This window comes from Tenrec ecaudatus, chromosome 10 (genome assembly GCF_050624435.1).
Source record: "Tenrec ecaudatus isolate mTenEca1 chromosome 10, mTenEca1.hap1, whole genome shotgun sequence".
Taxonomy (NCBI): Eukaryota; Metazoa; Chordata; class Mammalia; order Afrosoricida; family Tenrecidae; genus Tenrec; species Tenrec ecaudatus.
In genome coordinates, this window is record NC_134539.1 from 152714561 (window position 1) to 152739742 (window position 25182).

At 51.3% G+C, this 25182-nt stretch overlaps 1 protein-coding gene across 1 annotated transcript in view; it reads left to right on the forward strand.

The window, feature by feature from the left end:
- The first annotated feature begins 290 nt into the window (after nucleotides 1–290).
- Nucleotides 291–25182, forward strand: part of RAB37 (RAB37, member RAS oncogene family) — a 70250-nt gene continuing 45358 nt past the window's right edge. Inside the window, exon 1 of the mRNA XM_075559440.1 lies at nucleotides 291–362. Coding sequence (XP_075415555.1) covers nucleotides 291–362 — 72 coding nt within the window. The remainder of the gene's footprint in view (nucleotides 363–25182) is intronic.

A 25182-nucleotide genomic window follows, 5' to 3' on the forward strand; every position in this document is an offset into this window, starting at 1 on the left:
CGGAGACCGGAGTCACGGGACAGGGCACTGGGAAGCGGGCGGGAAGAAGTGGGCTCCCAGGCGCGCGGGGCGGTGGCGCTGTCCGTGGTGCTGAAACGCCGCGCCCGGGAGGCTGCGCTCCTGTCGGCGCGCCACGGTCCCTGCGGAGCTGTCCGGTGCTGAACCCGGATGCGGGCGGGCCCGCGGGACTCAGGGAGCCTGCCGCACCCAGCGGAGCCCGGACGCGGCTTCTGCGAGCGCTGACGCAGAGCGTGGGGCGAGCGGGGTGGACCGCGAGCTACAAGTCCGGCATGGACCTGCAGAGACCCGACTCCTACCAGGGGGGAGCTCGCCCGGACTTCCAGGAGCACATCTTGCATAAGGTAAGACTCTCCTCCGGCCCTCCTCCCCCTCCATCCCACCGACACAGGTGAGTATTTAGGTGCCCCAGGTTTTTGCTTGGGCCTTAAAGAGAAACTAGCCTGTCTCTGTGGTCCCGGAGCATTCCGGCTGTTCGGTCCTGTTGGCTGCCCAAGACTAAGATGCGAGGGCACGGAGGGAGGGGTTTCTCATCCACTCCCTCCTCCCCGCCTGTTTTAGCTCCTGCTTGCCCTGACCTCCTTCCCAAGCTCCAGCCCCCACCCCCGAGGTCTAGTGGCAGTGGTCACCAGTCTGAATGCCTCACCAACTTGGGGAGGAACTAGACCGGAAGGATTTGTAGCAAAGAGAAACTGTTGTGTGCCAACCAGACTCCCTCTTGGCACGGTGCCTTGCTCGGGAGCTTCCTCAAAGCTTTTACTGACTTCATGCCTCCAACAGCCTCCATTTCTTCCCTCGTTCAAGTTTCTTATGCAACTCGATTCACAGCAGGTAGGTCTCTTCTTAAAGCAGTTGTTGGGAGAAAGGAGTAACCCCTTGTTGGTAGAACAGAGTAACCCCTCTGGAGGTCATCTTACTGCCTTTTGAATGGGCATGTTAAGTGGTGTCACATTAAGCACACGGTACAGTCCCTGGCATATAAGAAGCAGCCCGAGAATGGCTGTAGTGATTAAACCTGCTATGTACCCAACTCCAAGACCCACCCCAGTGTCATCAAGTCAATTCCAACTCATAGCAACTCTAGCTGGGGTTTCTGAGACTAGATTCTGATGGGAGCAGACAACCTCCTCTTTCTGCTGTGGATTGCTGGACCGTGAATTTGAACCGGTGACCTGGTGGCTAGCAGCCCAATGTGTATCCCACGGCACCACCATCACAAACTTAAAATCATCCAGCTGCATTGATCCCCTGCCCCTGAACAGAAGTAAAGTACACATTGTGGGCTCCTGGGCAACTTAAGGGGGGTGGTCTCCCCTTGAGTCTTACCAAAAAGGATGAAGCAGCTTTGTGAGGAGAGTAGCCTGAGACCCAGAGACCTTTGCAAACACTTGTACATTCCGTCCGCATCCCACAGGCAGCACCCCATGGGAATGCGTTCACATAACCCTACCCCCTATGCCAAAAAAAAATCATGAAACATAACCCTACCCCCTATCCCCCCCCCAAAAAAAAATCTTTCAAACATCCTGGTCCTCATTCCCTAAGTTAAAGACTATCTCCTTTCTGTGGGAGATGAGACCAGGGGGGTGATTTGATTTTTTTTAATCTGTCATTCAAATGTACTTGGTGCAAAGCACCTGCACCTTGGATGGTACTTTATCTAGTCCAAGAGTTGGGTGATGACCCAGATGGACCCAAGCAACTCTTAGAAGTGTCCTGGTGTGTGGGCCAGAAGCTGGGAGCTGCTTGGAGATATTGAGTTCACCCATCACATGCGTAGAGTTCTTAAATAGAGTTGTTGTTCTTCTCAGAAATCTGAATCATTTTGATGCAACTTCATAATTTAAAACATGTGAACAATCTGACTGCCCTTGTCCTGAAGTAGCTCTAGGCCCTCTCCTGCTACCAGTACACCTTTAAGAGCCATCCAGGGCAATAATGCAAGCTATTTCCAGGATGCAGGAACGGCCTGGGGGGTGGGTTCTTTCTGTGCCAGGGCCTTCTGGTCTCAGGCTCTGAGAAAATGAAGGAGAGGTGTGGCCAGGTGCTAATGAACCAACACAAAAGGACTTCCAATCTAATGCTTCCGTCCTACTTCCCGGACACCTGCACTCAGAGGGAGCACTTCACCATTGCCTCTCTTGTTTTGAGAGAGGCGAACAGCTGCTAAGCCAAAGTCTGTCTCCTCTGGAGCAGCAAGACGGGGAGAAAGACAGGAACTGTCATCCAGGTGGGCTTGGAGAAAATGAAACTTTTAGGGCGGATAGCGCCGAAGGCCTCTATGGTACAAGGTACGGTCCCTCTGCCCCAGCTCGAACACCTCTTCTACGAGACCGAGATGGCAAGCAGGTAACAGCCACTCTTCCCCCCTCCTCTCTTGCACCTGCCCTTCACTTTCATTGTCTGCTGCTCATCTAGTGATCTCTATATCCCTAACCTCAAGATGAAAGATGGGCCTGTCAGTCAGGGTGCAGGGTAGTAAAAATGAAACACAATTTTCCTCTAGTTCCTAAATGCTTCCTGCCCACCCCCCTCCACTATCATGATCCCAATTCTACCTTATAAATCTGGCTAGACCAGAGCATGTACACTGGTACAGAGAGCAACTGGAAACACAGGAAATCCAGGGTGGATGATCCCTTCAGGACCAGGACTGAGACTGGCAATACTGGGAGGGTGGAGGGAGGATAGGGTGGAAAGGGGGAACCTATTACAAGGATCTACATATAACCTCCTCCCTGAGGGGTGGACAACAGAAAAGTGGTGGACAGTGTAAGATATGACAAAATAATAATAATGTATTAATTATCAGGGGTCCATGAGGGAGGGGAGAAAATGAGGAGCCAATACCAAGGGCTCAAGCAGAAAGCAAATGTTTTGAGAATGATGGTGGAAACAAATGTACAAATGTGCTTGATACATGGAGGGTTGGATGGATGGATGGATGGATGGATGGATGGATGGATGGATGGATGGATGGATTATGAAAAAAGTTGTACGAGACCCCAATAAAATGATTTTTTTAACTAAACATGGGGCTCTCTAGTCCAATAAAGAGTTCATCTCTGAAACCCACAGAGGCAGCAGTTCTACCCTGTCTTCTAGGGTCACTATGAGTCAGCATCGACTAGATGGCAGTGAGCTTGATATTCTTGGGTAAGCCTCAAAATAAGGAGCTCTGGGAGTGCGGTGAATTATACTTTGGGCTACAAGCCACCAGAGCAGCAGTTCAAATCCACCAGCCGCAGCTCAGGAGGATGAGACGTCTGCTTCCAAAAAGATGTCTAGGCTCAGAAACCCTCTGAAGCAGTTCCACTCTGTCCTACACGGTCAGTAGGGATCAGAACTGACCTGGCAGCAGTGGGTTGAGCCTCGGTGGCTGCAACAATGGGCCCAAACAGGAACAGTTGTGAGGATGGCCCAGGCTTGGGCGATGTGTCTGTCTGTTGTACATGGGACCACTGAGTCAGAACCAACACAGCAGTCTCTATTAGCAACAGCAAGCAAGCTCAGCAGCCCCTGCTCCTCGTCCGCGCATTGAGAAACTGCCGGGCCGTTGTCAGAGATGCAGGGCCACCATTCACTGGTCCAAGAGAAAGGACTGATGCAAAGGGGCTTCCAAAAACCCGCAGGAAAACGCCACTCTCCGTTTTTCCATGAACTTTTTGAAGTCCCCTAATACAGCGGCATTTTACTTCCCAGGCCAAAAAAAGTTACCAGGAAGAGATGATTCAATCCACAAAAATCGTGGCCCTCTGTCCATGGATGTGGCTGTGTGTCCCATGACCCTGTTTACCCCTCAGGGGCATAATTCTCCCCATAAACCACTTTCATGGGATACAAATTCCTGGTCCAAAGATCATATTCCAGGGGAAAATCCATGCCCGGTTGGTGGAGAGAGTTTACTCTCAAATCAAGAGTCTTGGCTCTATTTCTGGTCAGATTGTCGTCGGCTCAGGGATAAGCAAGAAAACTCAGAAAAGCTGGCTGCTCCCTGCACAGTGTTTGCCTCACTGGCTCGCTCCGGAGGGCCGAGGAGAAATAAACAAAGTGCTCATGACATCCCTGGCCATCTGTGATTGTCAGGGAGTCCTTGGGCGGATTTGCAGGCAGCTGGCTTAGGGAGTGGTGCAGGCTCTCTGTCTGAAATAACCTTAGCAGGAGGTGACTGTGACTCAGTCCAATGTCTCAAACTCAGCCTCCAAATTCTGCAGACTTGTCCTCTCCAAGCATGCTCCCCTGCAAGCTGGAGTGCACAGGGACATTTTAGAAGCCCTGGAGGGAGGCAGTGAGCTGCTTACTCACCAGCCGCCCCACAGGAGCAAGTGGAAACTCAATGTTGCTGTAAAGACGGCAGCCGTGGAGCCCCCAGGGAGCTGTTCTACTCTGCCCTGTGCGTCCATCAGTCAGAACGCATCTGAGGGAAGTGGGTTTGGAGTTTGTTTGTTTGTGTGGTTGGTTTGGTTTGGTTTGGTCCATTTTGGTTTGATTTGATTTGGGCTGGGTTGGTTTTTTTTTGTTTGTTTGGTTTGGATGGTTTGATATGTTGTTGTTTTTTTTAGTTTGGTTTGGTTTGATCTGTGTTGGGTTGGGTTGGGTTTTTTATTTGGCTTGGTTTGGATGGTTTGGTTTCATTTGTGTGTTAGTCCGGGTTGACTAGAGAAACAAATTCATGGACACTCACCCATACGTGTATAAGAAAGAACTTTATATATAAGAGCAATTGTAGATTAAGAAAACATCCCACCTGTGGGGGAAGGGGCCATCCCCCCACAAGTAATCTCGGGTTTGATAGGCGCAATTGTATATATATAATTATAAAGTCATAGAGAGCATGAGAGATAGAAGAGAGATTGAAATAATGGAGTCAGACACATTTCATGGTAGCATGCTCCCCTCAGCCCCGTGTGGTGGTCCACGTGGAGATGGGAGACCAGAGGGCAGGATAAAGGAGTAGGGGAAGGAGGACAAGGGGAAATGGAAGAGGGGAGAGGGGACCAGAAGAGCGGAGGGGAAAGGAGAGGGAGCCAGAGAGAGAGTTTATTATTAACCAAGGCTTATACATCTTTGGGGGGTGTGCAAGCTCACTAATAAGACATATGTCACGGGAAGGGGCTGTACTATAGGTAATACATCAATGAGAGGGGGACAATCTAGGGATATCCATGCAATAGGAAGGGGAGGTATTGGGGGTACACATGTGACAAGATGAGTGGACCCTAGATTCAGGGTGGAGCCTAACTTTGGATGTCACTGAGCCAGTTTGACCTGTTCTCTGGCTCTCCATAGAAACCATTATCAGTAGGGTGTAAGCCCCACCTACAGGGACCAGGCTGCCTTCAGGGAGATAACTTCACAATCATTCACCATTAATTGTAAGCATTGTGTTAAGTCTAACATCTATTTAGGGGAAACGCCTTGGGAGAAATCTTTCTGTTTGCCACACCCACCCAAAATAAGAAGGAAAAGAAAATATTCCATCCCAGCTCAGATCAAGTCCATAAGTCTGATATTAGCCCATAAGTCCAATGCCAGTCTATAAATTCCTCTTCAGGCTTATGCAACACATGCAATGACACTGAATTCAGGAAGATCACAGGCCAGTGGGTGGAAAGTCTCGTGGATCTAGTGGTGGTGGAAGCAGCTCAGCTCTGGTGTGGGTCTCCACGTGGCTCCTCCAGCTTCCGGGCTCTGCCTACCATCAGCAACTTGTCAACAGGAAGACCAAGCAGTGAGTCTGTGTGTCTCTGACCCCCAGGGAGCTATTTATCTCCTTGGCGCCTCCAAATGAGGTCATCCAGCTGTGGCCTGATTGACAGGCTAGATTCCACCCCTTCGCAAGTTGACACCAGATTACGTAACTACCACAGTTTGGTTTGCATGGTTTGATTTGGTGACATTTTTGGAGGGTTTGGTTTGGTGACTGCTCCCTAGTGGTTAAGCACTGAGCCGCTAAAGGACACGTGGGTAGTGCGAGCCCCCCAGACACTCACTCTGCGGGTAAAAGATGCGGTCAGCCGCTTCCATACAATTGTTGCTAGGTACCATGACAGCGCAGTGAGCCCCTGCGTCCAACAGCAAAATGCCGCTGGTCCGCGACCGTCCTCACAGCAGCTGTCATGTGTGAGCCAGCCCCTGGCTGCAGCCAGTGTCCATCCATCGCGTGGAGGGCCTTCCTCTGCCACTGCCCAGCTACTTCACCCAGCAGGTTGTCCTTCTCCAGGACCTGGTCTCCCCTCCCGTAGGACTGCTGTGGGTTGGGATCCACTGGGCAGCAGGTCTCCTTTTTTCACTCGGTTTGGGGGCTTTTGAAAGAAAACGGCTGAGACTCCCTGTAGCCGGTACCACCTGTGCAGTGGGGTCGTCTCCCAGAAGCTGTTCTGGGGAGGACGCTCAGACTGTATTCATTTCAGGGCAGGAAACTCAACCGTGCTGGAGAGGCCCGGGCTGGGGAGGTGGCTCTCCACACATCCCAGCGGTCCTCGCTTTCCTCCCCGCTCCTCAGGCAAAGCCCGGGGTCCCTGGAGACGGCGAGTGAAAATGAAGATCACAGCCCCTTAGTGAACTTAGCCGCGAGCTGGCAGCAGCCTCCCATTAGCCAGCCAGGGCCCACTGGGAGTGCTCCAAGCCAGCGTGAACAACACCTCCCTAAGCCGCCCCACCCAACGTGGAGGCAGCCAGGTCCTGACTGGTGATTAAAATAGAACTGTTGAGTAGAGCAGGGGTTGGGGTTCAAGAGTCATCCCCTCCCCCTGCCCCCCCCCCCACCAGCAACTGGCTCCTGCTTTCCTCAGTGCCGAAGCCTCTCCCTCCCTTCCTGTTTGCATTACTGTTTATAAGTGGCCCATTTTTCAAGCCATCAGTGTGGGTGGCGTTCTTTAAGAACTCGCGCTTCTGCAAGTGCCGTTGGCATGCTTTTAGAATCAAGTTCTGCTGAAGCATGTATTTCCTCTTGCTTTCTAGTCTCCTGCCCTGCACAGACACACACGCACGCACGCACGTGCGCATGCACGCACACGCACTCACTCACCTCCTCCCCCCAACTGTTGGCAAAGCCAGGAGTCAGATACTCTTGTCTCATCGGATCTTGTGCTGCAGGCCTTCGTCCCTCCCTCTCCGCCCCTAGTTGGATTTGACGTCCACGCCCCTCCCCTCCGCTCCCTTTCTGGAATCTCAATGCCATCTAGTGGGCCCCCACTCGCAGAGGTTCTATAGGACCTAGTACCACAGCCCGGTAGACTTTCTAAGGCTGCATCTCTTTCAGAACCAGACTGCCCCTGTTCTTCTCCCTCCGAGCTGCTGAGGGGCCCCCACTGCTGACCTTGACCACGCCACCAGGGCTCTGCCCATCCGGCAGCCCATCCACTGCGGCCCGGCAGCAAAGCTGCCTCGGGAAACAGCAGCTGCCAGACGCATTTCCCCGGGGAGCAGTCAGGAGCTGGCAGCACCTCCTGCCGGCAGCTCCTCCCCAGCCTCGCCCACCGAGAAGCACGTAACCCTTGTGAGAAATAAAGCTGGCTCGGCCTGGGTTCTGATGAGGTGGTAGACCTCCTCCAGCCCCTCAAGAACCCCTCCCCTCTGTAGCGGCAGTTTCAAACCTGGCTCGGTCCCACCACCACCCCCTTCTCAGATGGAAAGGCACCAACTGAGTACAGAAGTCGTCTCTCTATCACAGTCTAGAGGGAGCCAACAAACTCAGTGTTTGCAGCAGTTTTGAGCGTACAAAGGGGGGACCTCTTTAATATATGCCATGACACTTTATTCTTCAAAATCTGCCGCCATCCAGTCGATTCCAACTCATCACGGCCCTAGAGGACAGAGTAGAGCTGACCCCTTGAGTTCCTGAGGCTGTCAGCCCCACTGGAGCAGACAGCCTCATCTTCCTCCTGCAGAGCGGCCGGTGGGTTCAAACTGCTGACTTTGGTGAGCAGCCCAGTGTGGCACTGGCGTTCCTTTTTCCAGGCTATGATGACTGGTTGCACAGAAAGGAAGGAGAACTGAGAGGTGCAAAGGGTTCAGGAACCCCGCCATTAACCAGAAGGTTGGAGGTTCAAGTCTACCCAGAGATGCCTCAAAAGAAAGGTCTGGCTATCTCCTTCCAGAACCTCCGCCATTGAAAACCCTGTGCCACACAAGGACCCAGAGTTGATTCAGTGGCAACCGTGAGAGGCACGGATCGGAAACCAAGACCAGGAAAACATACAGTTGCTCGCCTAAGGCCCTGCTAGAATGTATTATGGCACTCAGCTAATTCTAGCAGACCCTTATGGAGCGGTTTGTGCCAGGCACTGTTCTAAGCATTTACATCACTTTAAAGTGAGTAGACCCAGCAGGGCTAAGAGACTTGCCTGAGGCGTTCTCCTACTACAGGGCTGAGCGCCGATCGGAACCCACACAAGCTGGAAATGCAGAAGAACGGAGTCCAGAGAGCACAAGGGGCTCGTGAATTGTCATCACTTAGAGCAGCGGTCCTCAACCTTCCTAAGGCTGCCACCCTCTCACACAGCTCCTCGTGTGGTGGTGACCCCCAACCATACAATTATTTTCCTTGCTACTTCATCACTGTCATTTTGCCACTGTTATGAATCGGGTGACTCCCCCAAAGGGGTCGTGACCCCCACATTGAGAACCACTGTCTTAGAGAATTGGAGGGTGGGTACAGCCAAAATGCCACTTAGCAACAAGCATGGTGAGACTTGGTCCCACCTACTCTGGACACGTGGTCATCAGGAGAGAACGGCCCCGGGAAAGGACGTCGTGCTGGGTAAAGTAGAGGGGCAGTGGGAAGAGGAAGACCCTCCGTGAGACGGGCTGACTAGTGGTTACAACACTGGGGAGGGCGCAGGCCCGGGCGGGCGGTGTTTCACTCTGTAGTCCAGGGGGTCCTTGGGAGCTGGAACTGGCTCAACAGCACCCCTAACAACAAAAGCAGGGTATTGACAGCATTCTGGGGTGCGCCCAGCTCTGTAGGAGCCGGCTCTCCAAGCAGCTGGTGGTAATCAAGCTCACAAGAGTGATGCGTTGCCCTTGATGTCAAGCCACGTTACCATCGGAGACTGTTGGCTGAGCATGAGGTCCAGGAAAAGGAGCCTTGGAGGAGTCAAAGCTTGCATGAGGTCAAGCTCATGGTCTGGTAGCAGGCTACAACCCTGTTGGAACCTTTAGCCCCTCCCTGGGTCCTCTTCACCAGGGCCCCATCCCTTCCACCTGTATCTGACTGTGGCCTAGTTGGGGGCTTGGCATTCTTTCTCTCCGGTTTCATGTTTCCTGTGCTCTTTGAGAAGCCACTTACCACTGAGCCGGGGAATGGCCTGGCCTTGACCTGGTTACAGAAAATGAGGATCTGGGTCAGGTATGTTTCCTCTTCTGTAGCCCCACCCCTATGTCCAGAGGTGTCATCTCACCTTACTGGGATGATCATGGGGGCCTTAGGGATTGGGGGTTCAAGAGTGAGAACCATGCAAAGAGGAAAGAAGGGGGGACTGGGGCCCTTTCCTCACATCCTATTAGTACCCTCAACCCACCTGCCCCCCTTGAAGTCTGACATTTCTGGCTGAGGATCCTAAAATCTGGTTCTGCAAATGCTTGCTGAGCACCCTGTACCTGCTCCCAAGGACAAGACCCACTCCCCACCCCCACAAAGCAGAGTCTTGATGGTTGGGTGGGCCAGAAGGCTGGCACAGACAACTCAACCCCTATCTGACCTCAGCCCCATGTGGCACCTGAGCCTCAATGCCTATGGAGACTCTTTAGATTCTAAAGACCCCCTTTGTGGCCCAATGACCCTTTCCTAGGGCTCACCCGATTCATAACAGTAGCGAAATTACAGTTATGAAGTAGCAACGAAAATAATTTCATGGTTGGGGGGTCACCACCACATGAGGAACTGTATTAAAGGGTCACTGCATTAGGAAGATTGAGAACCACTGATCTAGAAGCCGGTGACCTGCAGTTGCCTGTGGTGGAGAGACGGGCCCTGTGGGACCAGGTCAAATGCTTGCAACTGACTGTAAGATTGCCAGGTTCTGAGTTGCCACGGAATGATTCACCCTCGGGGCTTTAAAGCCCACAGGTCCAGGAAGTGCCCCACTTCTGAAGGTCAGCATGGCCCTGGGCCCTCAAGACAGGAATTTCTCCAGGGCACATCCAGAAAAGGACGTTCAGCAGAGCACTTCTGAGGAGAGGCCAGAGGAAAGATCTGTCCCCAAAGGTGGCTGAGCCCTGGCTACAGAAGCCAAGCAGGAGCCTCTCCCACGAGCATTGCCAGTGACTGGAGCTTTAAAAATCATTCACCCAAATTCACAAATACCAGGGCCCTGCTTCCTTGTGAAGGTGCCTTGGTACATGAAGAGAGACTTGAGCAGATGAGGGGGGGAGCCATAGGGGGAGAGGCCAGTTGAGCTCCGTTTACACCCTATAATACCCTCACTTCTCTATGCCCCGGGCAACCAGGTCGTCCCCAGATGTCAAAACAGCGTCGCACATACAGCAAGGAGAGCACATTGTATTGACCCTGTCCACCCTCTGCCTGCCCTGCCCGCTGATTCCCCTAATGCAGGGCCCAGCCATGAGCTAAGGATGAGAACCAGGCTTGGGAAGTAAAATTACTTGGCTTTTGTCCTGGCTCTAACGTCGGCGTTCTGTGTGACCTTGGGCATCCCATCCAATTGTTGTTAGGTGCCATCGAGTCGGTTCCGACCCGGAGGGACCCTCTGCACAACAGAACAAAACACGGCCCAGTCCTGTGCCATCTGCACAGTTTCAGTCACTGTGTCTGTCCATCTCACTGAGGCCCTTCCTCTCTGTCGCTGCCCCTCTTCTTTGCCAAGCATGATGTGCTTCTCCAGGGATTGGTCTCTCCTGACAACGTGTCAAGGGCTCCTACTGCCTTTAAATCCTGATAAATCCAAGAAACTCCAAACACACTGCCACTGAGTCAATTCCAGCTCATAGCAACCCTCTAGAATAGGGTAGAACTGCCTCTGTGGGTTTCCGAAACTGTAACTCTTGATGGAAGTCAACAGCCTCATCTTTCTCCCGGAGATCAGCTAATGCCAAAACCCAATTTAAATCGTGGTAAGTCATGAGGCTGATTGATCGATTGGCTCGTGTAACTAGGAAGCCCAGGGATGCTGATGGCGTCCGGCCCAGTTGGATCCAGTGAGTGACTCAGAGTGTGATTCAATCTCACTCTCTCTCTCAACAGTGTTTTCCCTCTGCTGTTGTCTGCTGTTGTTGTTGTTGGGTGCTCCAAGTCCATTCTGACTCACTGCAACCCATGGACTAGAGAACCATGAGACCCTGCCCAGCCCTGCCCCATCCTCACAGTGGGTATTTGAGCCCATTGTTGCAGCCACTGGGTCAATCCATCACGTTGAGGGCCTTCCTCTTTCTCGCTGCCTTCCGCTTTTCCAAGCACGATGTCCCGCGCCCTCTGGAATGACTTTATTTCCATGTAAGCTTTCTCTTCACGAGGCCAGGTGACCACCATCTCCAGGCAATGGCCTCCCACTTCCTAGTTTCAACTCAAATCCTAGGTCTACTTCTCAGTGGACACCATTGGGTCACGCAGCCATCCCGGTAGCAATCACGATGGCCAGCGGGATGGAATAAATTGAATGACTTCAGCCAGCTTGGGTCACACGCCCGCCCCTGATGGTGGAGTCAGTCCCACTGAGAGTGGAGGAGGAGGGGTCTCCGAGGAAAATGGGGGTCACGGGGATTGCCGGCTAGCCAGGCAAAAACAGCGGCTGGCTCCTGGGTAAGACTGGATCCGAGTGTCTTTGAGGAGTGACTGAAGAAGACATTGATGAAACTTGTCATGGTGATATTGTAACTGGACTTGGGAAGTGGACTGATGGTCACCTACGATATGATTGGCTGATGGGAGTCATGGCATCAGACCACACCCTGAGGGTGGGACCAGGGTTTTCCCTGGAGGAGACAGATAATTTAACCTTTAATCTTCCAGGGACAGGAGTAAAAGCACTCCCGCCTCCTTTAGGACCAGGCTGCCTGGGTTTTTCCAGTAGAGGGTGGGGCATGGGCAGGCGACGGCCACATGCGGGCAGATGAGTCATGTCCAGAAATGTCACCTGCCTCATGGCACGCATCTTGGCTAGCCACAGGGAACCCGCACTTAGACGAGCCCCACGTTGGTATAATGCGCCACCGTCCCCACCGTGCAATTCATAATCATGTTTGAGCACAGCGTCCTGCGTTTGGATCTTGCACTGGAGCCTGGAAATTAGAAGCCAGACCTCCAATCACCAAGGCAGGAACAGGTGTGGGCTATGGGCTCTGAGCCCTTCCCTGGGGTGTCTCTCGGCCTGTTGGCTTCACATCACACCTGGCTTCAGATGTGCTCAGGGACCCAGGAAGGACTATCTTAGGCTTTGGACAGAATGGCAAAGTGGGGAGCAGTTCGCCCCCCCTCCTGCAAGGCCAGCGCTGTCACTGCCACGGTGTTAGCTGGCAAGGGCCGGCAGTACCCTTCAGAAGAGCAGCCAGCCAGGGCCATGGGCAGGGCCAGCAGGGAGTGGAAGGTCCTGGGAAAGAGCAAGCTTGTGTTGGGGGCTCTCCATGAATCATGGAAGCTGCTCTTTTTACTACCTGCTTAATGTACACTGCATCGGATTTATGGTGCCGGCAGAGAATATTGAAAGGACCACGGACTGCCAAAAGAACCAACCAATCTGTCTTCCAAGAAGTACAGCCAGCATGCTCCTCAGAGGCAAGGATGGCAGACTTCATCGCTCATACGCTGACGTGCTGTCAGCAGAGAGCAGTCCCTGGAGAAGGACATCGTGCTGGGTAAAGTCAAGGCACAGGGGAAAAGAGGACGACCCGGGACCAGATGGATTGGCCCAGAGGCTGCAGCAATAGGCTCAAACATCCGAGCAGTTGTGAGCTGGGACAGGCCTGGGCGTGTTTTGTTCTGTTGTGCGCATGGAATCGCTGAGTCAGAAGTGACTTCGCCCCAAGCACAGCGGGAGGGGGTGCTGCCCGTCCACCCCCACCAGCAGTTGGGACTCAGACCCTCGTGAACCAGGGGGTTTTCACGGACTGGTTTTCAGAGTGTTTTGCCAGTAGGCTCAGCCTGCTCTCAGTCAGGGAGCTCCACGGAAGCCTGCTCAGAGTCACAGCGCCCCGCAGGCGTCCAGTGGCAGATGGGTGGCACCGAGTCTGAGGTCCACTGGCCAGAAATCAGACTGCGCTCTCCTGCATGGAAGGCGAGAATTCTCCCGCGGAGTCTCCCCCGTCTCCGAAAAGAAAGCCATGATTGTAAAATCAAGGGCTGATGCCCCCTTTGGCCACCCCCTATTTTGCAGCAGAGCAAACTGATCCCAAAAGACATGAAGTGAATGCCCAAGGTCAACTCCCAGCCCCACCCCCGCCAGGATGTCTGAACATGGACCCTGCACACCCCACTTCGCCAGTCACCAGAAACTTCCTTGCCCCAGACCCACTGTCCACAGAGACGGGGGACTGGGACTGGAAATGCCCACGCCCCTCCCCAGCACTGCCATCTCCCTGTGCTAGAGAGCTCTGGCAACAGGCTCCGCCCAGCCCGGAACAATCTCCAAACAAAATCCATGCTAATTGGGAGGGCGGGTTCATTCACAAAACAGATTCAAAACAAACCCTGCTTGAATCTGCCCTGGGACCTGTTCAAACACAACCTTCACGGTGGCCAAATGCAAGGAGTCCCCCTTACATGGGCCTCAGGAGCCAAGGGAGCTGAGCATCCTTATCGCCTGGGGACTGGCCTCCATCAGAGCCCAACCGCAGGATAATAACCGAAGGCCAGACAGCTCGGTTACTGCCCTGGAGACTGCACCGGTTTAATCCCTGGTTTAATCTCTCTTCTCACTTCTGTCACTGCCCCTTGCTGCCTTGTAAGAAGAGGAGCCCTGGTAGCCTAGTGGTGACCAGTTGGGCTGCTACCCGCAAGGTCGGTGGTTAGAAACTGCCAGCCGGCTCTCAGAAAGCTGAGGCTTTCTCCACCGCGAAGGAGTCACAGTTTGGGAAGCCCACAGGGGCAGTTCTACCCTATCCTACAAGGTATCCGTGAGTCCGCATGGACTCCATGACAGTGACTACAAGATAAGCTCAGTCCTGGGGGGCTTTATCTCCATGGACTTGATCTTCTTTTGCCTCCCACCCGCCAGACAGCAGAGTGTTTCCACGCAAGGAGCCCGGGGTCTCTGAGGTCCAGGCCTTCTGCTTTTGCGGCACTCTTGCGAAGACCGAGGGAAGTTTTGAAACAGGTGCACCGTCTAAGCCAGTATTTCGCAAAGTGGCCACGCTGTCCCCCTGCAAGGTGTCAGAACAATCCCGTATCAGATGCACCACGATAGATCCCGACTCCTAGAGACCCCGCTGTGGTTGGGAGGTGCCGGCAGGTGGGCTCAGGCTCTTCGCCCCCCTACGTAGGCACCCGGTGCCACCCTCACAGTGAATTTTAGGTTGGAGCCCATTGTTGCGGCTGCTGTGCCAATCCACCTCGTCAAGGGCCTTCCTCTTTTCTCTGCCCCTCCACTTGACCTTCCGCAGAGGCTGGTCTCTCCTGACAACATGTGCAAAGCACGGAAGACAAAGTCTCACCATCCTGCCTCTGAAGAACATTCTGGCTGTAACATCTTCCAAAACAGATCTTTTTTTGGGGGGGGGTGGGGGTGGGGGGGGTTGCAGTCCATGGTACTTTCAAAATTTTCCTCTAGCGTCCTAATTCAAATGTATCGATCCTCCTTCAGTCTGCCTCACCAACACTGCTCCTGTGGGTTTCCGAGACTGTAACTCTAAAGCCTCATCTTCCTCCCACAGAGCAGCTGGTGGGTTTGAACTATTGGCTTTTCAGTTAGCTGCCCAGCATGTAACCGCTAAGGTTGCAAACACAGATTTACACTTTATCCTGGATTATGGCACAAAAATTGCTCATTGCCAGCGGGTGCTGAGGGTGTGTGTGTGTGTGTGTGTGTGTGTGTGTGTGTGTGTTTGTTGTTGTTCTCTTGAAAAGCAAGCAGTAGGCCCAATTATGTTTGAGAACATAAGACCTAAACTTTGCAACTGCCTCCAATGTCCAGAGGACAGACACTGGGTAGCGTGGCCAATGCCGTGGGCTGCCACCCTTTGCACCTCTGGCAGGGAAACTCTCACCCTCTGCTAAATTGTTTGAAATTTTGTTTGTTTGAAAAATCAGAACCAAACTGGCTGCCTGAGAGTCCAGGCCGACTCATAGTGACTCTAGAACAGGGTAGAATGTCCTGGTGCGTTTCTGAGGCTGTAGCTCTGCACAGGAGTAGAAAGTCCCATCTTTCTCCATCGGTGCCGCCGGTGGTTTTGAACTGCAGACCCTGCGGTCACAGCTCAACTCAGAACCACTATGGCCCCTGGGTTCCCGGTGGTTCAGAATAGATACAGCAAAGCCAGAATGAAATGATTCATTCTGGCCCCAACCGCTGCCGAGGGCTTGGTTTTCTAACAAGCTCCCAAGGAGCCCCGGTGGCGGAGTGGATTACACAGAGAAGCGTTAACCACAGGTCAGCTGTTTGGACTCACCAGATGCTCTGAGGGAGAAAGAAAAGCCACACTACCTACTCCTATCAAAATTTAAAGTCTCAGAAACCGAAGGAGCCATGTGGCCTCATTCCGAGGGACAAAATCCAGCACCAGGTCTCTAAGAAGGCAGAGCCGCCCTGGGCACTGGCTCACCACTTTATGGGAGATATCGCCAAACTGGAAACCAAACTCCCAGCCACAGAGTCGAGGGCGATCACTGCAAGCCTACAGGCCCGGGTAGAACTGCCCCCTGTGAGTTTCCCAGACTGTGACTCTTTAAGGGAGTAGAAAGCCTCATCTTTTCTCACAAGGAGCGGGTGGTGGTTTCGAACTGCCAGCCTTTCAGATCGTAGCCCAATGCATAACCCCTCTGCCACCAGGGCTCCTCTTCTGACCCATGTGTTCCATTATATAAACATGCCGCATCTACTCACCGGGTATTTCATCCCTTAAAATGAAAACCAAAAGACCTGGTGAATGATAAAAATTTTAAAAGACCCGTTGCCAGCGAGTGGATCTTGCCCCGTGGCGGGGGGGTGAGGTTGGAGGTATCTGGGTCTTCAGCAAGAGACCGGGGTGATAAGGGGGGGGTGTGTGAAAGGAAGCCTGGGGAAGTCCTGGGCGCTGATGTTCACCCTGGAAACTAGTGAGCATCCGAGGTGGTGCTCTGTGCGGTCCTGTTGGCAGGCCTGCTAGCCCCACGCCCTGGATTCTGGACCGCCCCCAAGGGTATCTCCAGCAAAGTGCCCTTTGCCGCTGCAGCTGCTGCAAATGGAGCCAATGAGGATGAGGTCATAATGGAAGGGACTTGTGCCGGGGGTCGCAATGATAGATGGGGCCCTTTGCCCAATCCGTGTAGGTCAGGACTCAGTAACTACCCGCTCTTCAGTATCTTCCCAAACAGGGTTGTTAGAGGCTTTGGGGAGGTGGGGCTGGACCACACGGGTAGGAGGGAGGGCCGCTATCCCGTGTGCACCCGTGTGCCTCACACGAGACGCTGCACAATCGTGCCCCTTCCTCACGGCGTCAGGCCTGAGCCCCCTGATGCAGCCACTGTGTCGATCTGTCTTGGTGAGAGCCTTCCCCTCCTTCGCCTCCCCACCCCTTTCACTGCACCAAACACAATATCCTTCTCCAGGGACAGGTCTCTCCCGATAATATGTCCAAAGTATGTAAGACAAAGTCTTGCCATTCCGGCCTGTGGACGCAGATAATGGGAAGAGAGTGTCTACGGATGAATACTTTATTCTCATGTATTAAGCAGCCTGGCAGGCTAGGTTCCTGGCGGGGAGGGAGGCCTTCACCCTTATGAGTTAGAGGTGAGTCCCAATCACAGTCTCATAATTAATATTGTCCCATAACAGCGCTGCCACTCCAGGGGCAGACATGTGTGATTGCTCTCTGGGCTCTGAAGACAGCCACCCCCCCTCTCCTGCCCGACCCTGGTGTCAGGTGACTCCTCCAGTGTGCTCGGGAACCTGTGGGGTTAGAGTACAGCCCACTTTGTTATGTATGTGGTTACCTGTAATTAGGGGGGCTTGCACGCCCCTGGAGTGTATATAAGCCTTGATTGGAAATATATCTTCTCTCTCTCTCTCTCTCTCTCTCTCTCTCTCTCTGGATCTGGCTCCTGGAGTCATGATGGTCCCAGAGGTGAGCACTTAGATGCTTTATCTTATCTGGTGTCTCTTTCATTTTACTTGCCTCCAAAGACCACTCTGGCCTTGCTTCTTCCAACACAGATCCGTTTGTCCTTTGAGCAGTCCGTGGTCCTTTCAACTGTCTTCCCCAGCACCCACCATTCAAATGCAGCGATGCTTCTTCGGTCTTTCTTACTCAGTGTCCAACCTTCACGTGCCTGTGAGGCCATGGGAAAGGCCACGGCTTGGGTCAGGCCCCCCTTCATCCTCGAATACTGTCAAGAGCTCTGTGCAGCAGGTGAATCTAATGCAACGCATCTTTTGATCTCTTGGCTGCTGCTTCCATGAGCATTGATGGTGGATTGGAACAAGACGAAATCCTTGACCGCTTCTACCTTGTGGGAGGTAGCAGAGATACCGTGATCATAATAGCAGATGACCCAGCAGAGAAAAATCAATTCAATCCCTCACGTAAACAGTTGACTACGTCAACTAGAAACACTTCCATCTCAGTGAAGCAGCCCGAGCACAGCGAGGCCTCAGAGCTGGAAAGTTCTTTAGAAAGTCTGGTCACTTCTGCAGTTTCAGACAAGAATTAGCCATGTCTGTACACGAGCATGCTGTGCCTGTTACCTGGCTTTCGGGCACCTACTGAATTCCCCCACAAACTCATCAACGAAGAGTATCAACAGGAAGAATATTGACTCAGTATCAGTGGAAATATGACTATGATTTCTACCCAAAAATGACATCAAGTGCTTTGGAAAAACTCGATGTTAAGTATGTACTTTCTTTTTCCAATTACTGTCAAATTGAGAGTGGGTGAGACAACTGTCAGAGATTACGAGGAAAATCATAAACACCGAGAAGGTTTTTGCAATCAGATTGCTTCATAAACGTCTAGAATTTCTATTTTAAAGAAACCAGAACTAATTATAAGACGTTTGTAAAATAGGAAGTGTGTGCAGGGAAGGCGATCTCCTTTTCAGCAGACCCGAGGGTCTTCCGTCCACATGAAAATTACTATACAGTTAGGTATTTTGAATCCAAAGAAAATGCCTCAAGAGTTTTTATGGTCCTTAACCAATTTTTCAATGAACTGAGCAATTATCCACCCCAATTACATTGGGTAAGAACGCAATCCAATTAAGGATGATTCATCGAGCTGTCTCGCCCTCTCTTAATTCGACAGCAATTTTTCTCTTAATGACATGCTCGCATGGAGTCGTTCCAAAGCCTTCCATTTCGGTTTTGTAGAATTCATGGCTCTATTTCTGTGTACACTCAGATTGGCCAACCGTGTTCCTGTTGACATGCTCAGTGCATCCACTGGCGGCTGACTCTCATGGGTAAGGACGGGCAGGTGGAGCCTGGCTCATGGAGACCTGATGGAGGCAGAGGCAAGCTGCTCCACAGGGTTTCCAAGGTTGGGATCTTCCTGAAGGACCTCTCCAGACCTGTCTTCAAAAGGCAGCTCTGGGTTGGTTCCAACTGGATAACAGCTGCCTCCATGACCTAGTGTTGCCATAGCAGAAACATCCCAGAGGAAGGCTGGAGCCAGCAGACTGTTGCTAGAATTCAGGGTGCCAGCTCGTTGGTAGGGTCTCTTTCTCTGGGCGTTGGAAGAAGTGTCTGGTCTCTTAGAGCTTCTACTTCTGGGCAATCTTCATGTGGCTGGGCATCTCTCTTCCGCCACCTCTGCTTCTTTTGCTTGTTTGTTTCACCTCTTTTATATGTCAAAAAGAGACTGATTGAAGAAACACTCTACACTACCTCGACCCAAATTGGATTAAAACCACATCTACAGAAGCTAGGATTGACAACACGTATTCTGGGGGGATGAAATTCAATCCGTAACAGTAGATGAATGCCTAGTCATTGTGCCACCCAGGGATGGCAAGGAATGCACCTACTAAATAAAATAAAAGGCTAGCCACCATACCTGTCCCTCTCAACTCAAAAACGAATGATTGGTACATGAGATGAATAGAACCTGGCAGGCGGGCCCTTCCCAAACCTGAGCAGCTTGGAACTCTGTGATTACGGTTTTGTGTCAACTTCGCTAGGCCAGATTTGGCAGTTGAGATCCAGTAATCCTCCATGATATCACATTGAGGGTGTGGCTTGCTTCCAATACAAGTGGACACTGTAGAAAAGCTTGTTTGCTTTTTTGGATGGGTTTGGGTCTCTGCATCTGGCTCATCAACTTCTAGTTCTTTGTACTTGAGTCAACAGTCTATTGTATTGCCTGCCTGCCTGCTTGTCAATCCTAGGAGTTTTCAGCAGCCTGTCATCTCACCTGCAGGCCTTAGATTCAGTCACCTCTGCAGCCAGAAGCCTGTCATCTGACCTGTCTGGTTGGGGGTTGTCACGCCCTTCAGCTGAGAGAGTCAGACACCTCCAGTCTGACATCTGACGCCCAGACTTGGAACTTGCTATTTCTAAATTATGTGATCCAATTTCTTGAGATACATCTTTTACTGGTTTTGCTTCTCCAGACACCTAACCTAAGACAAACTCTCGCTCAAGCTATTTGAGCAAAGACAGCCTTTGGCCTCACTACTACCCCACATCTCGCTGAGCCATGTAATCTGGGAGTTATCAGACCAGGACCTTTTCCCTTCTTCCTCTGACTCCCAAACACGCTCTGGCTTCTAGAAGTCAACACCGCTCACCTAGTTCTCCAAAAGGCGAGGTCGAGCCCTGCCGTTCTTATAAAGTAGAATCTCCAAATATGAATAATTCAAAAACCAAAAGAGGGAAAGCCCAGTAGCTTAGATGAGTTGTAAATTATTAGTCACTCCATCAGGTCCGAGTGTTTAAATACCCTGGAGCTTGTTTTAGCAGAATGCTTTCCTGGAAACCATAGAGCGGAGGGGCAAATGCCATCCTCACTCAGCCCCGAGAAGCCCAGCTGACCTCTCTCTCGGAGAGGGCTGAGACAGTGCTCAGATACAAATCTATAAATATTAGGAAATAACTTCCTCTCCAACCAATGACAGGAATTTGCTTCCCTTCCCCCATCCCTGCCCACTTCCCCCAGCACCTTCTAAACACGAGTGCTGTTGGTAGCCACTGTAATTTGGCCTGAGTCAAGGTGACCCCACACTCAATGGAACCAAAGGCCCCTCAGTCCTGCACTATCCCCATGACTGGCTTCAGATCAGACCACTGTGGCCCACTCATCGGCTGGTTTTCACCTGAGTCTGAAAGCCTTGCTGAAACTTGTTCCATACCATGGCAAGGCACAAGATGCCACTGACAGATGAACGGTAGCTGTTCCTATGGTCATTGCCTGGGAACTGAACCCTGGTCTCCCACAGGCTGAAGGAGAGGCTGAGTCTGTGATCATAACCAATCGCCAGGACCACCAGTTGGAAATAATCCGATCTGTTCGGCTCTGGAGTTGACTGGACTAGTTTCACAAATACCTATGCAGCATGACTCTTATTTCTCAGGACAAGGAAATATCTGTTTTCAGCCAGCCATCAGTCAAAAAAAATTAAAACTCACTGCCATCCAGTCGATGCCGACTCATGGCCACCCTGAAGGGCAGGGTGGAGCTGCCCCTGTGAGTTTCCAGGTGGCCAGATTTGGGATAAAAACATCGTCGCCTGGGGAAGGGAGGGGGGAAAATGAGAAGCTGATACCAAGGGCTCAAGTGGAAAGAAAATGTTTTGAAAATGATGATGGCAACAAATGTACAGATGTACTCGACACAATGGATGTATGAATTGTGATAAGAGTCGTACGAGTCCCCAATAAAATGATTTAAAAACGAAACATCATCTCCAACAATATCCCTCTCTTGTAGACACCATTTTCAAAAGCTTGACTAAGATGATTAACCGTGATCTGTGTGGATCAATCTTTATAAGCTCCTTTCCCCAGCTCCGCCAGAATGTTCCATCTCCAAGCCTCACCCACCGTCCAGATAAAGGCAGAGGCAACCGGCTCCTCTAGTCAAGCCAACCTGAGTTAAGTTCTCATCGCCCCTATCTTTCTAGATTCACATCCAAAGTTCCTTGGTTGTACTCATCACTACACTCTATGGCGGTAAATATTTCCAGGAAAAAAATGAGAAGCTCCTTATGACCCAACATGAGGTACAAACCGTTGGCAATTCAGACTCCCCCAGTAGTACAATGAAATAAAGGCCTGATGTGTGTGATTGTGATAAGAGTTGTATGAACCCCTAATAAAATGTAAAAAAAGAAAAGAAATAAAGGCCTGAAAACCAGTTGCCTAGTGTCTACAGTCAAGAAAGCCCTACGGAGCCATTCTGCCCTATAACACGTGGGTTTACCAGGAGTTGGAGTCAAGTCAAGGGCTACTGGTTGGTTGGTTGGTTGCTTGGTGGATTTGATGGTTGCCTGGTTTTGTTGTAGTATTGTGTTAGGCCAGGTTGACAAGAGAAACAAATTCATCGACACACTCTCATATGTGTGTAAAAGAGAGCTTTATATCAAAGAGTAATTGCATATGAAGAAAACGTCCAACCCAGTCCAGATCCAGTCCAAAAGTCTGCTATTAGCCTATAAATCCAATATTGGTCTATAAATTCCTCTTCAGACTCATGTAGCCCCTAAAAATTATGCAGAATGCATGAAGATCATAGGCCAGTGAGTGGAAAGTCTTGTAGATCCAGTGGCGGTCGAGCCTCTCCAGGGCTATGCCTGCCATCAGCATGGCTCCATGTGGCTTGTCAACAGGAAGGTGAAGCAGAGCGAGAATGTGCGGCCCTTGTCCAGGGAGGAAAAGAGGAAGTTCCCAGAATCCTCAGGAGAAGGCCACGCCCACAAGGCAGTATCATCAGGCTGTGACCTGATTGACAAGGCTGGACTCCATCTCTTCACTCTTTTTTTTTTAAGATTGTTTTATTGGGGGCTCTTTTCTTTTTTTAATCATCTTATTCAGGGTTTATACAACTGTTATCACAATTCATACAAACATCCATTATAAATTATTATTATTTTGTTATATCTTACACTCTCCGATGTCTCCCTTCACCCACTTTTCTGTTGTCCATCCCCCAGGGAGGAGGTTATATGCAGATCCTTGTCATCGGTTCCCCCTTTCTACCCCACCTTCCCTCCATCCTCCCGGTATCACCACTCTCAGCACTGGTCCTGAAGGGACCATCTGTCCTGGATTCCCTGTGTTTCCAGTGTACATCCTCTGGTCTAGCCAGATTTGTAAGGTAGAATTGGGATGATAGTGGAGGGGGCGGGGAGGATGCATTTAAGAACTAGAGGAAAGTTGTATGTTTCATCATTGCTACACTGCACCCTGACTGGCTTGTCTCCTCCCCGCAACCCTTCTGTAAGGGGATGTCCAGTTGCCTACAGATGGGCTTTGGGTCCCCATTCTGTACTGCCTCTCATTCACCATGATATGATTCTTTTGTTCTTTGATGCCTGATACCTGATCCCTTCAACACCTCGTGATCACACAGGCTGGTGTGCTTCTTCCATGTGGGCTTTGTTGCTTCTGAGCTAGATGGCCACTTGTTTACCTTCAAACCTTTAAAACCCCTACACTATAGCTTTTGATAGCCAAGCACCATCAGCTTTCTTCACCACATTTGCTTATGCACCCATTTGTCTTCGGCGATCATGTCAGGAAGTTGAGCATCATGGAATGCCAGGTTAATAGAGCAAAGTGTTCTTGCATTGAGGGAGTAATTGAGTCAAGACCCAATGTCCATCTGCTACCTTAATACTAAACCTATAAATATATGCACATAGATATATTTCCCCATCCTCATATACAAATATATTTACATAAGTACATGGCTATATTTAGACCTCTATAAATGCTCTTAGCTTCCTAGTACTTTCCTCTATTTTCTTTTACTTTCCTCTTATCCCACTATCATGCTCAGCCTTCATTTGGGTTTCAATAATTCCTCTCAGTTTCATTTCCCTTGATCAAGCCCTACCAGGCCTCCTATACCCTCCTCACCACCAATTTTGGATCACCAATTTTGTTCCCTTGTCCCTGGGTTTGTTAATGCCACTTCCTTTCCCCACCACCCCTCTCCCATGTCCCCCCAGAACTGTCAGTCCCGTTGTTTTCTTCTCCAGATTGTTAATCCCGCCTATCTTGTCTAGATAGACCTGCAGAGATAATAACATGCACCAAAGCAAGACAGAGCAAAACAAAGCAACAAAAGAAAACAAAAAACACAATATTTTTTTAAAGAAAGAAAGAAAAGCCTGTAAATAGTTCAAAGTCTGTTTGTTGACCTTTAGGAGTGTTTTCCGGTCGAGTCTGATGGGGCGCCACACCATGGCCCCAAAGTCTATTTTAGGGATTCCCTCAAAACATCCTTGCTCTGCTCCCCTTGCTGTTCTGTTGCACACCCATTAGTGTTTTGCCTCGGTGTGGTGGGATCTGATCAGGTGCAATTCCCACACTGTGTCTCCAGTGTTGTCCCCTGTAGGGCTATGGGTCAGTGAGGGATGTCGTGTCTCATAGTGGGGCCAGCCTTATGGTCTTCTCTGTGCACTGGCCTCTCTGAGCAGGGATATCGTCCTCAAGACTTGGTGGGCCAGGATGTGCTCCACTCTCCCTTCCTCCCTCTTCATTTGCTCCCGTGTGCTCTGATCAGACATGTCCCTCTCCCTGAGCTGTAGCTTCAGTGCTGTCCCCTGAAGTCCATTCTCCTGGAAGGAGGGAGGGCTGTCCACGTGGTTGGGATTGGGGCCAGCCCCTCTCGCACGGTTCTTATAACAACCCGTGCATCAATTGGATCGAGCAAACTTGTGCATATGTTGCCGTCTTTATTTTTTGAACATTTACTTTCTATCTGAGCCCTGCGTATCAGCCCCTCTTTTTTCTCTCCCTCCCCCTTCCCACCCTCCTGACTCCTTGTTAAATTGTAAATTACCCCTGCACTCTTAATGTCCTCAAGTGGACACAAGATTGTGTAACTGCCACAACTATCCAACACAAGCACGCACTGACAGATTCCATTTGGGGCTGGCTGCTGAAAAACTCAGACATAAAGCAACCTCGCACCTAGGGGTCAGCGCGGCACCGTGGTTCCCTGGCCAGTTGGCTCGGTCGAGTTTATCTCTGCTTGGAGCGTTTCCATTAAAAGATCCCCCTGCAGCCACCTCTTGCTGTGAGTCTTCCAACAGCCTGAGTCCAAAGCAGCCTCTCTCTGACCGGACCAGTTTACATGCCTCTGCAAATCCCCCCAGGACAGAAACATGGTTATGTTTCTAGAGTCACTGCTGAGGCCTTGAGGAGCAGCAGCAGCATTCTGGGGTGTCCCTCCACCGATGCCACCTCCCCTGGCTCTACCTGGGGTGTCCAGGGCTGGGAGGAGTTAGGTAAATCACAGGTCATATTGATTCAAAGACCAAATCAAAAAACATTGCTGTTGGGTTGATTCTGGCCCATGGTACCCCAACGTGCCACCAAGGAGAACTCTCCCAGGGAGTTTTCTGAGCTACCATCCTTTTAGAAGTGGATCCCAAGCCTTTCTCCCAGCGCATGTCTGGTTGGGTTTGAACCACTGACCATTAGATTACCACCTTCAACCTCTCGCTCCACTGCAGAACTGAACACACTCATATTGGCTCAGGAAACACGTCCGTAGGCTCCCGGAGCTGCTGGGCCTCTTGCCTGTGAACCATGAGGCCTGTGGTCGTTAGCTTGGTAGTGCGATTGTTCCATGTCGTGGCGCCATTTCCTGACACTTCATCCCAGCCCCAGGGAACTAGGCCTAAGTCAAGTAACAGGCCCTTGCCCTCAAGTCTGGAAGAAAACCAGGCTCCTCATTTCTCCCCTGATCACCAGGAGAGGAGTAGTCTCTCTACTTCATGCTCCTGTCTTGTAAGTCCTTGGGTCCCAGAACCCAGGATTCCTAGCCCAGGGGAAGCAGCTAGATCTCTATGCTCCTATGAGCTTGTCCTGTGTTCCTAAGACTGAACCTCCTGGGCCACCCACCCAT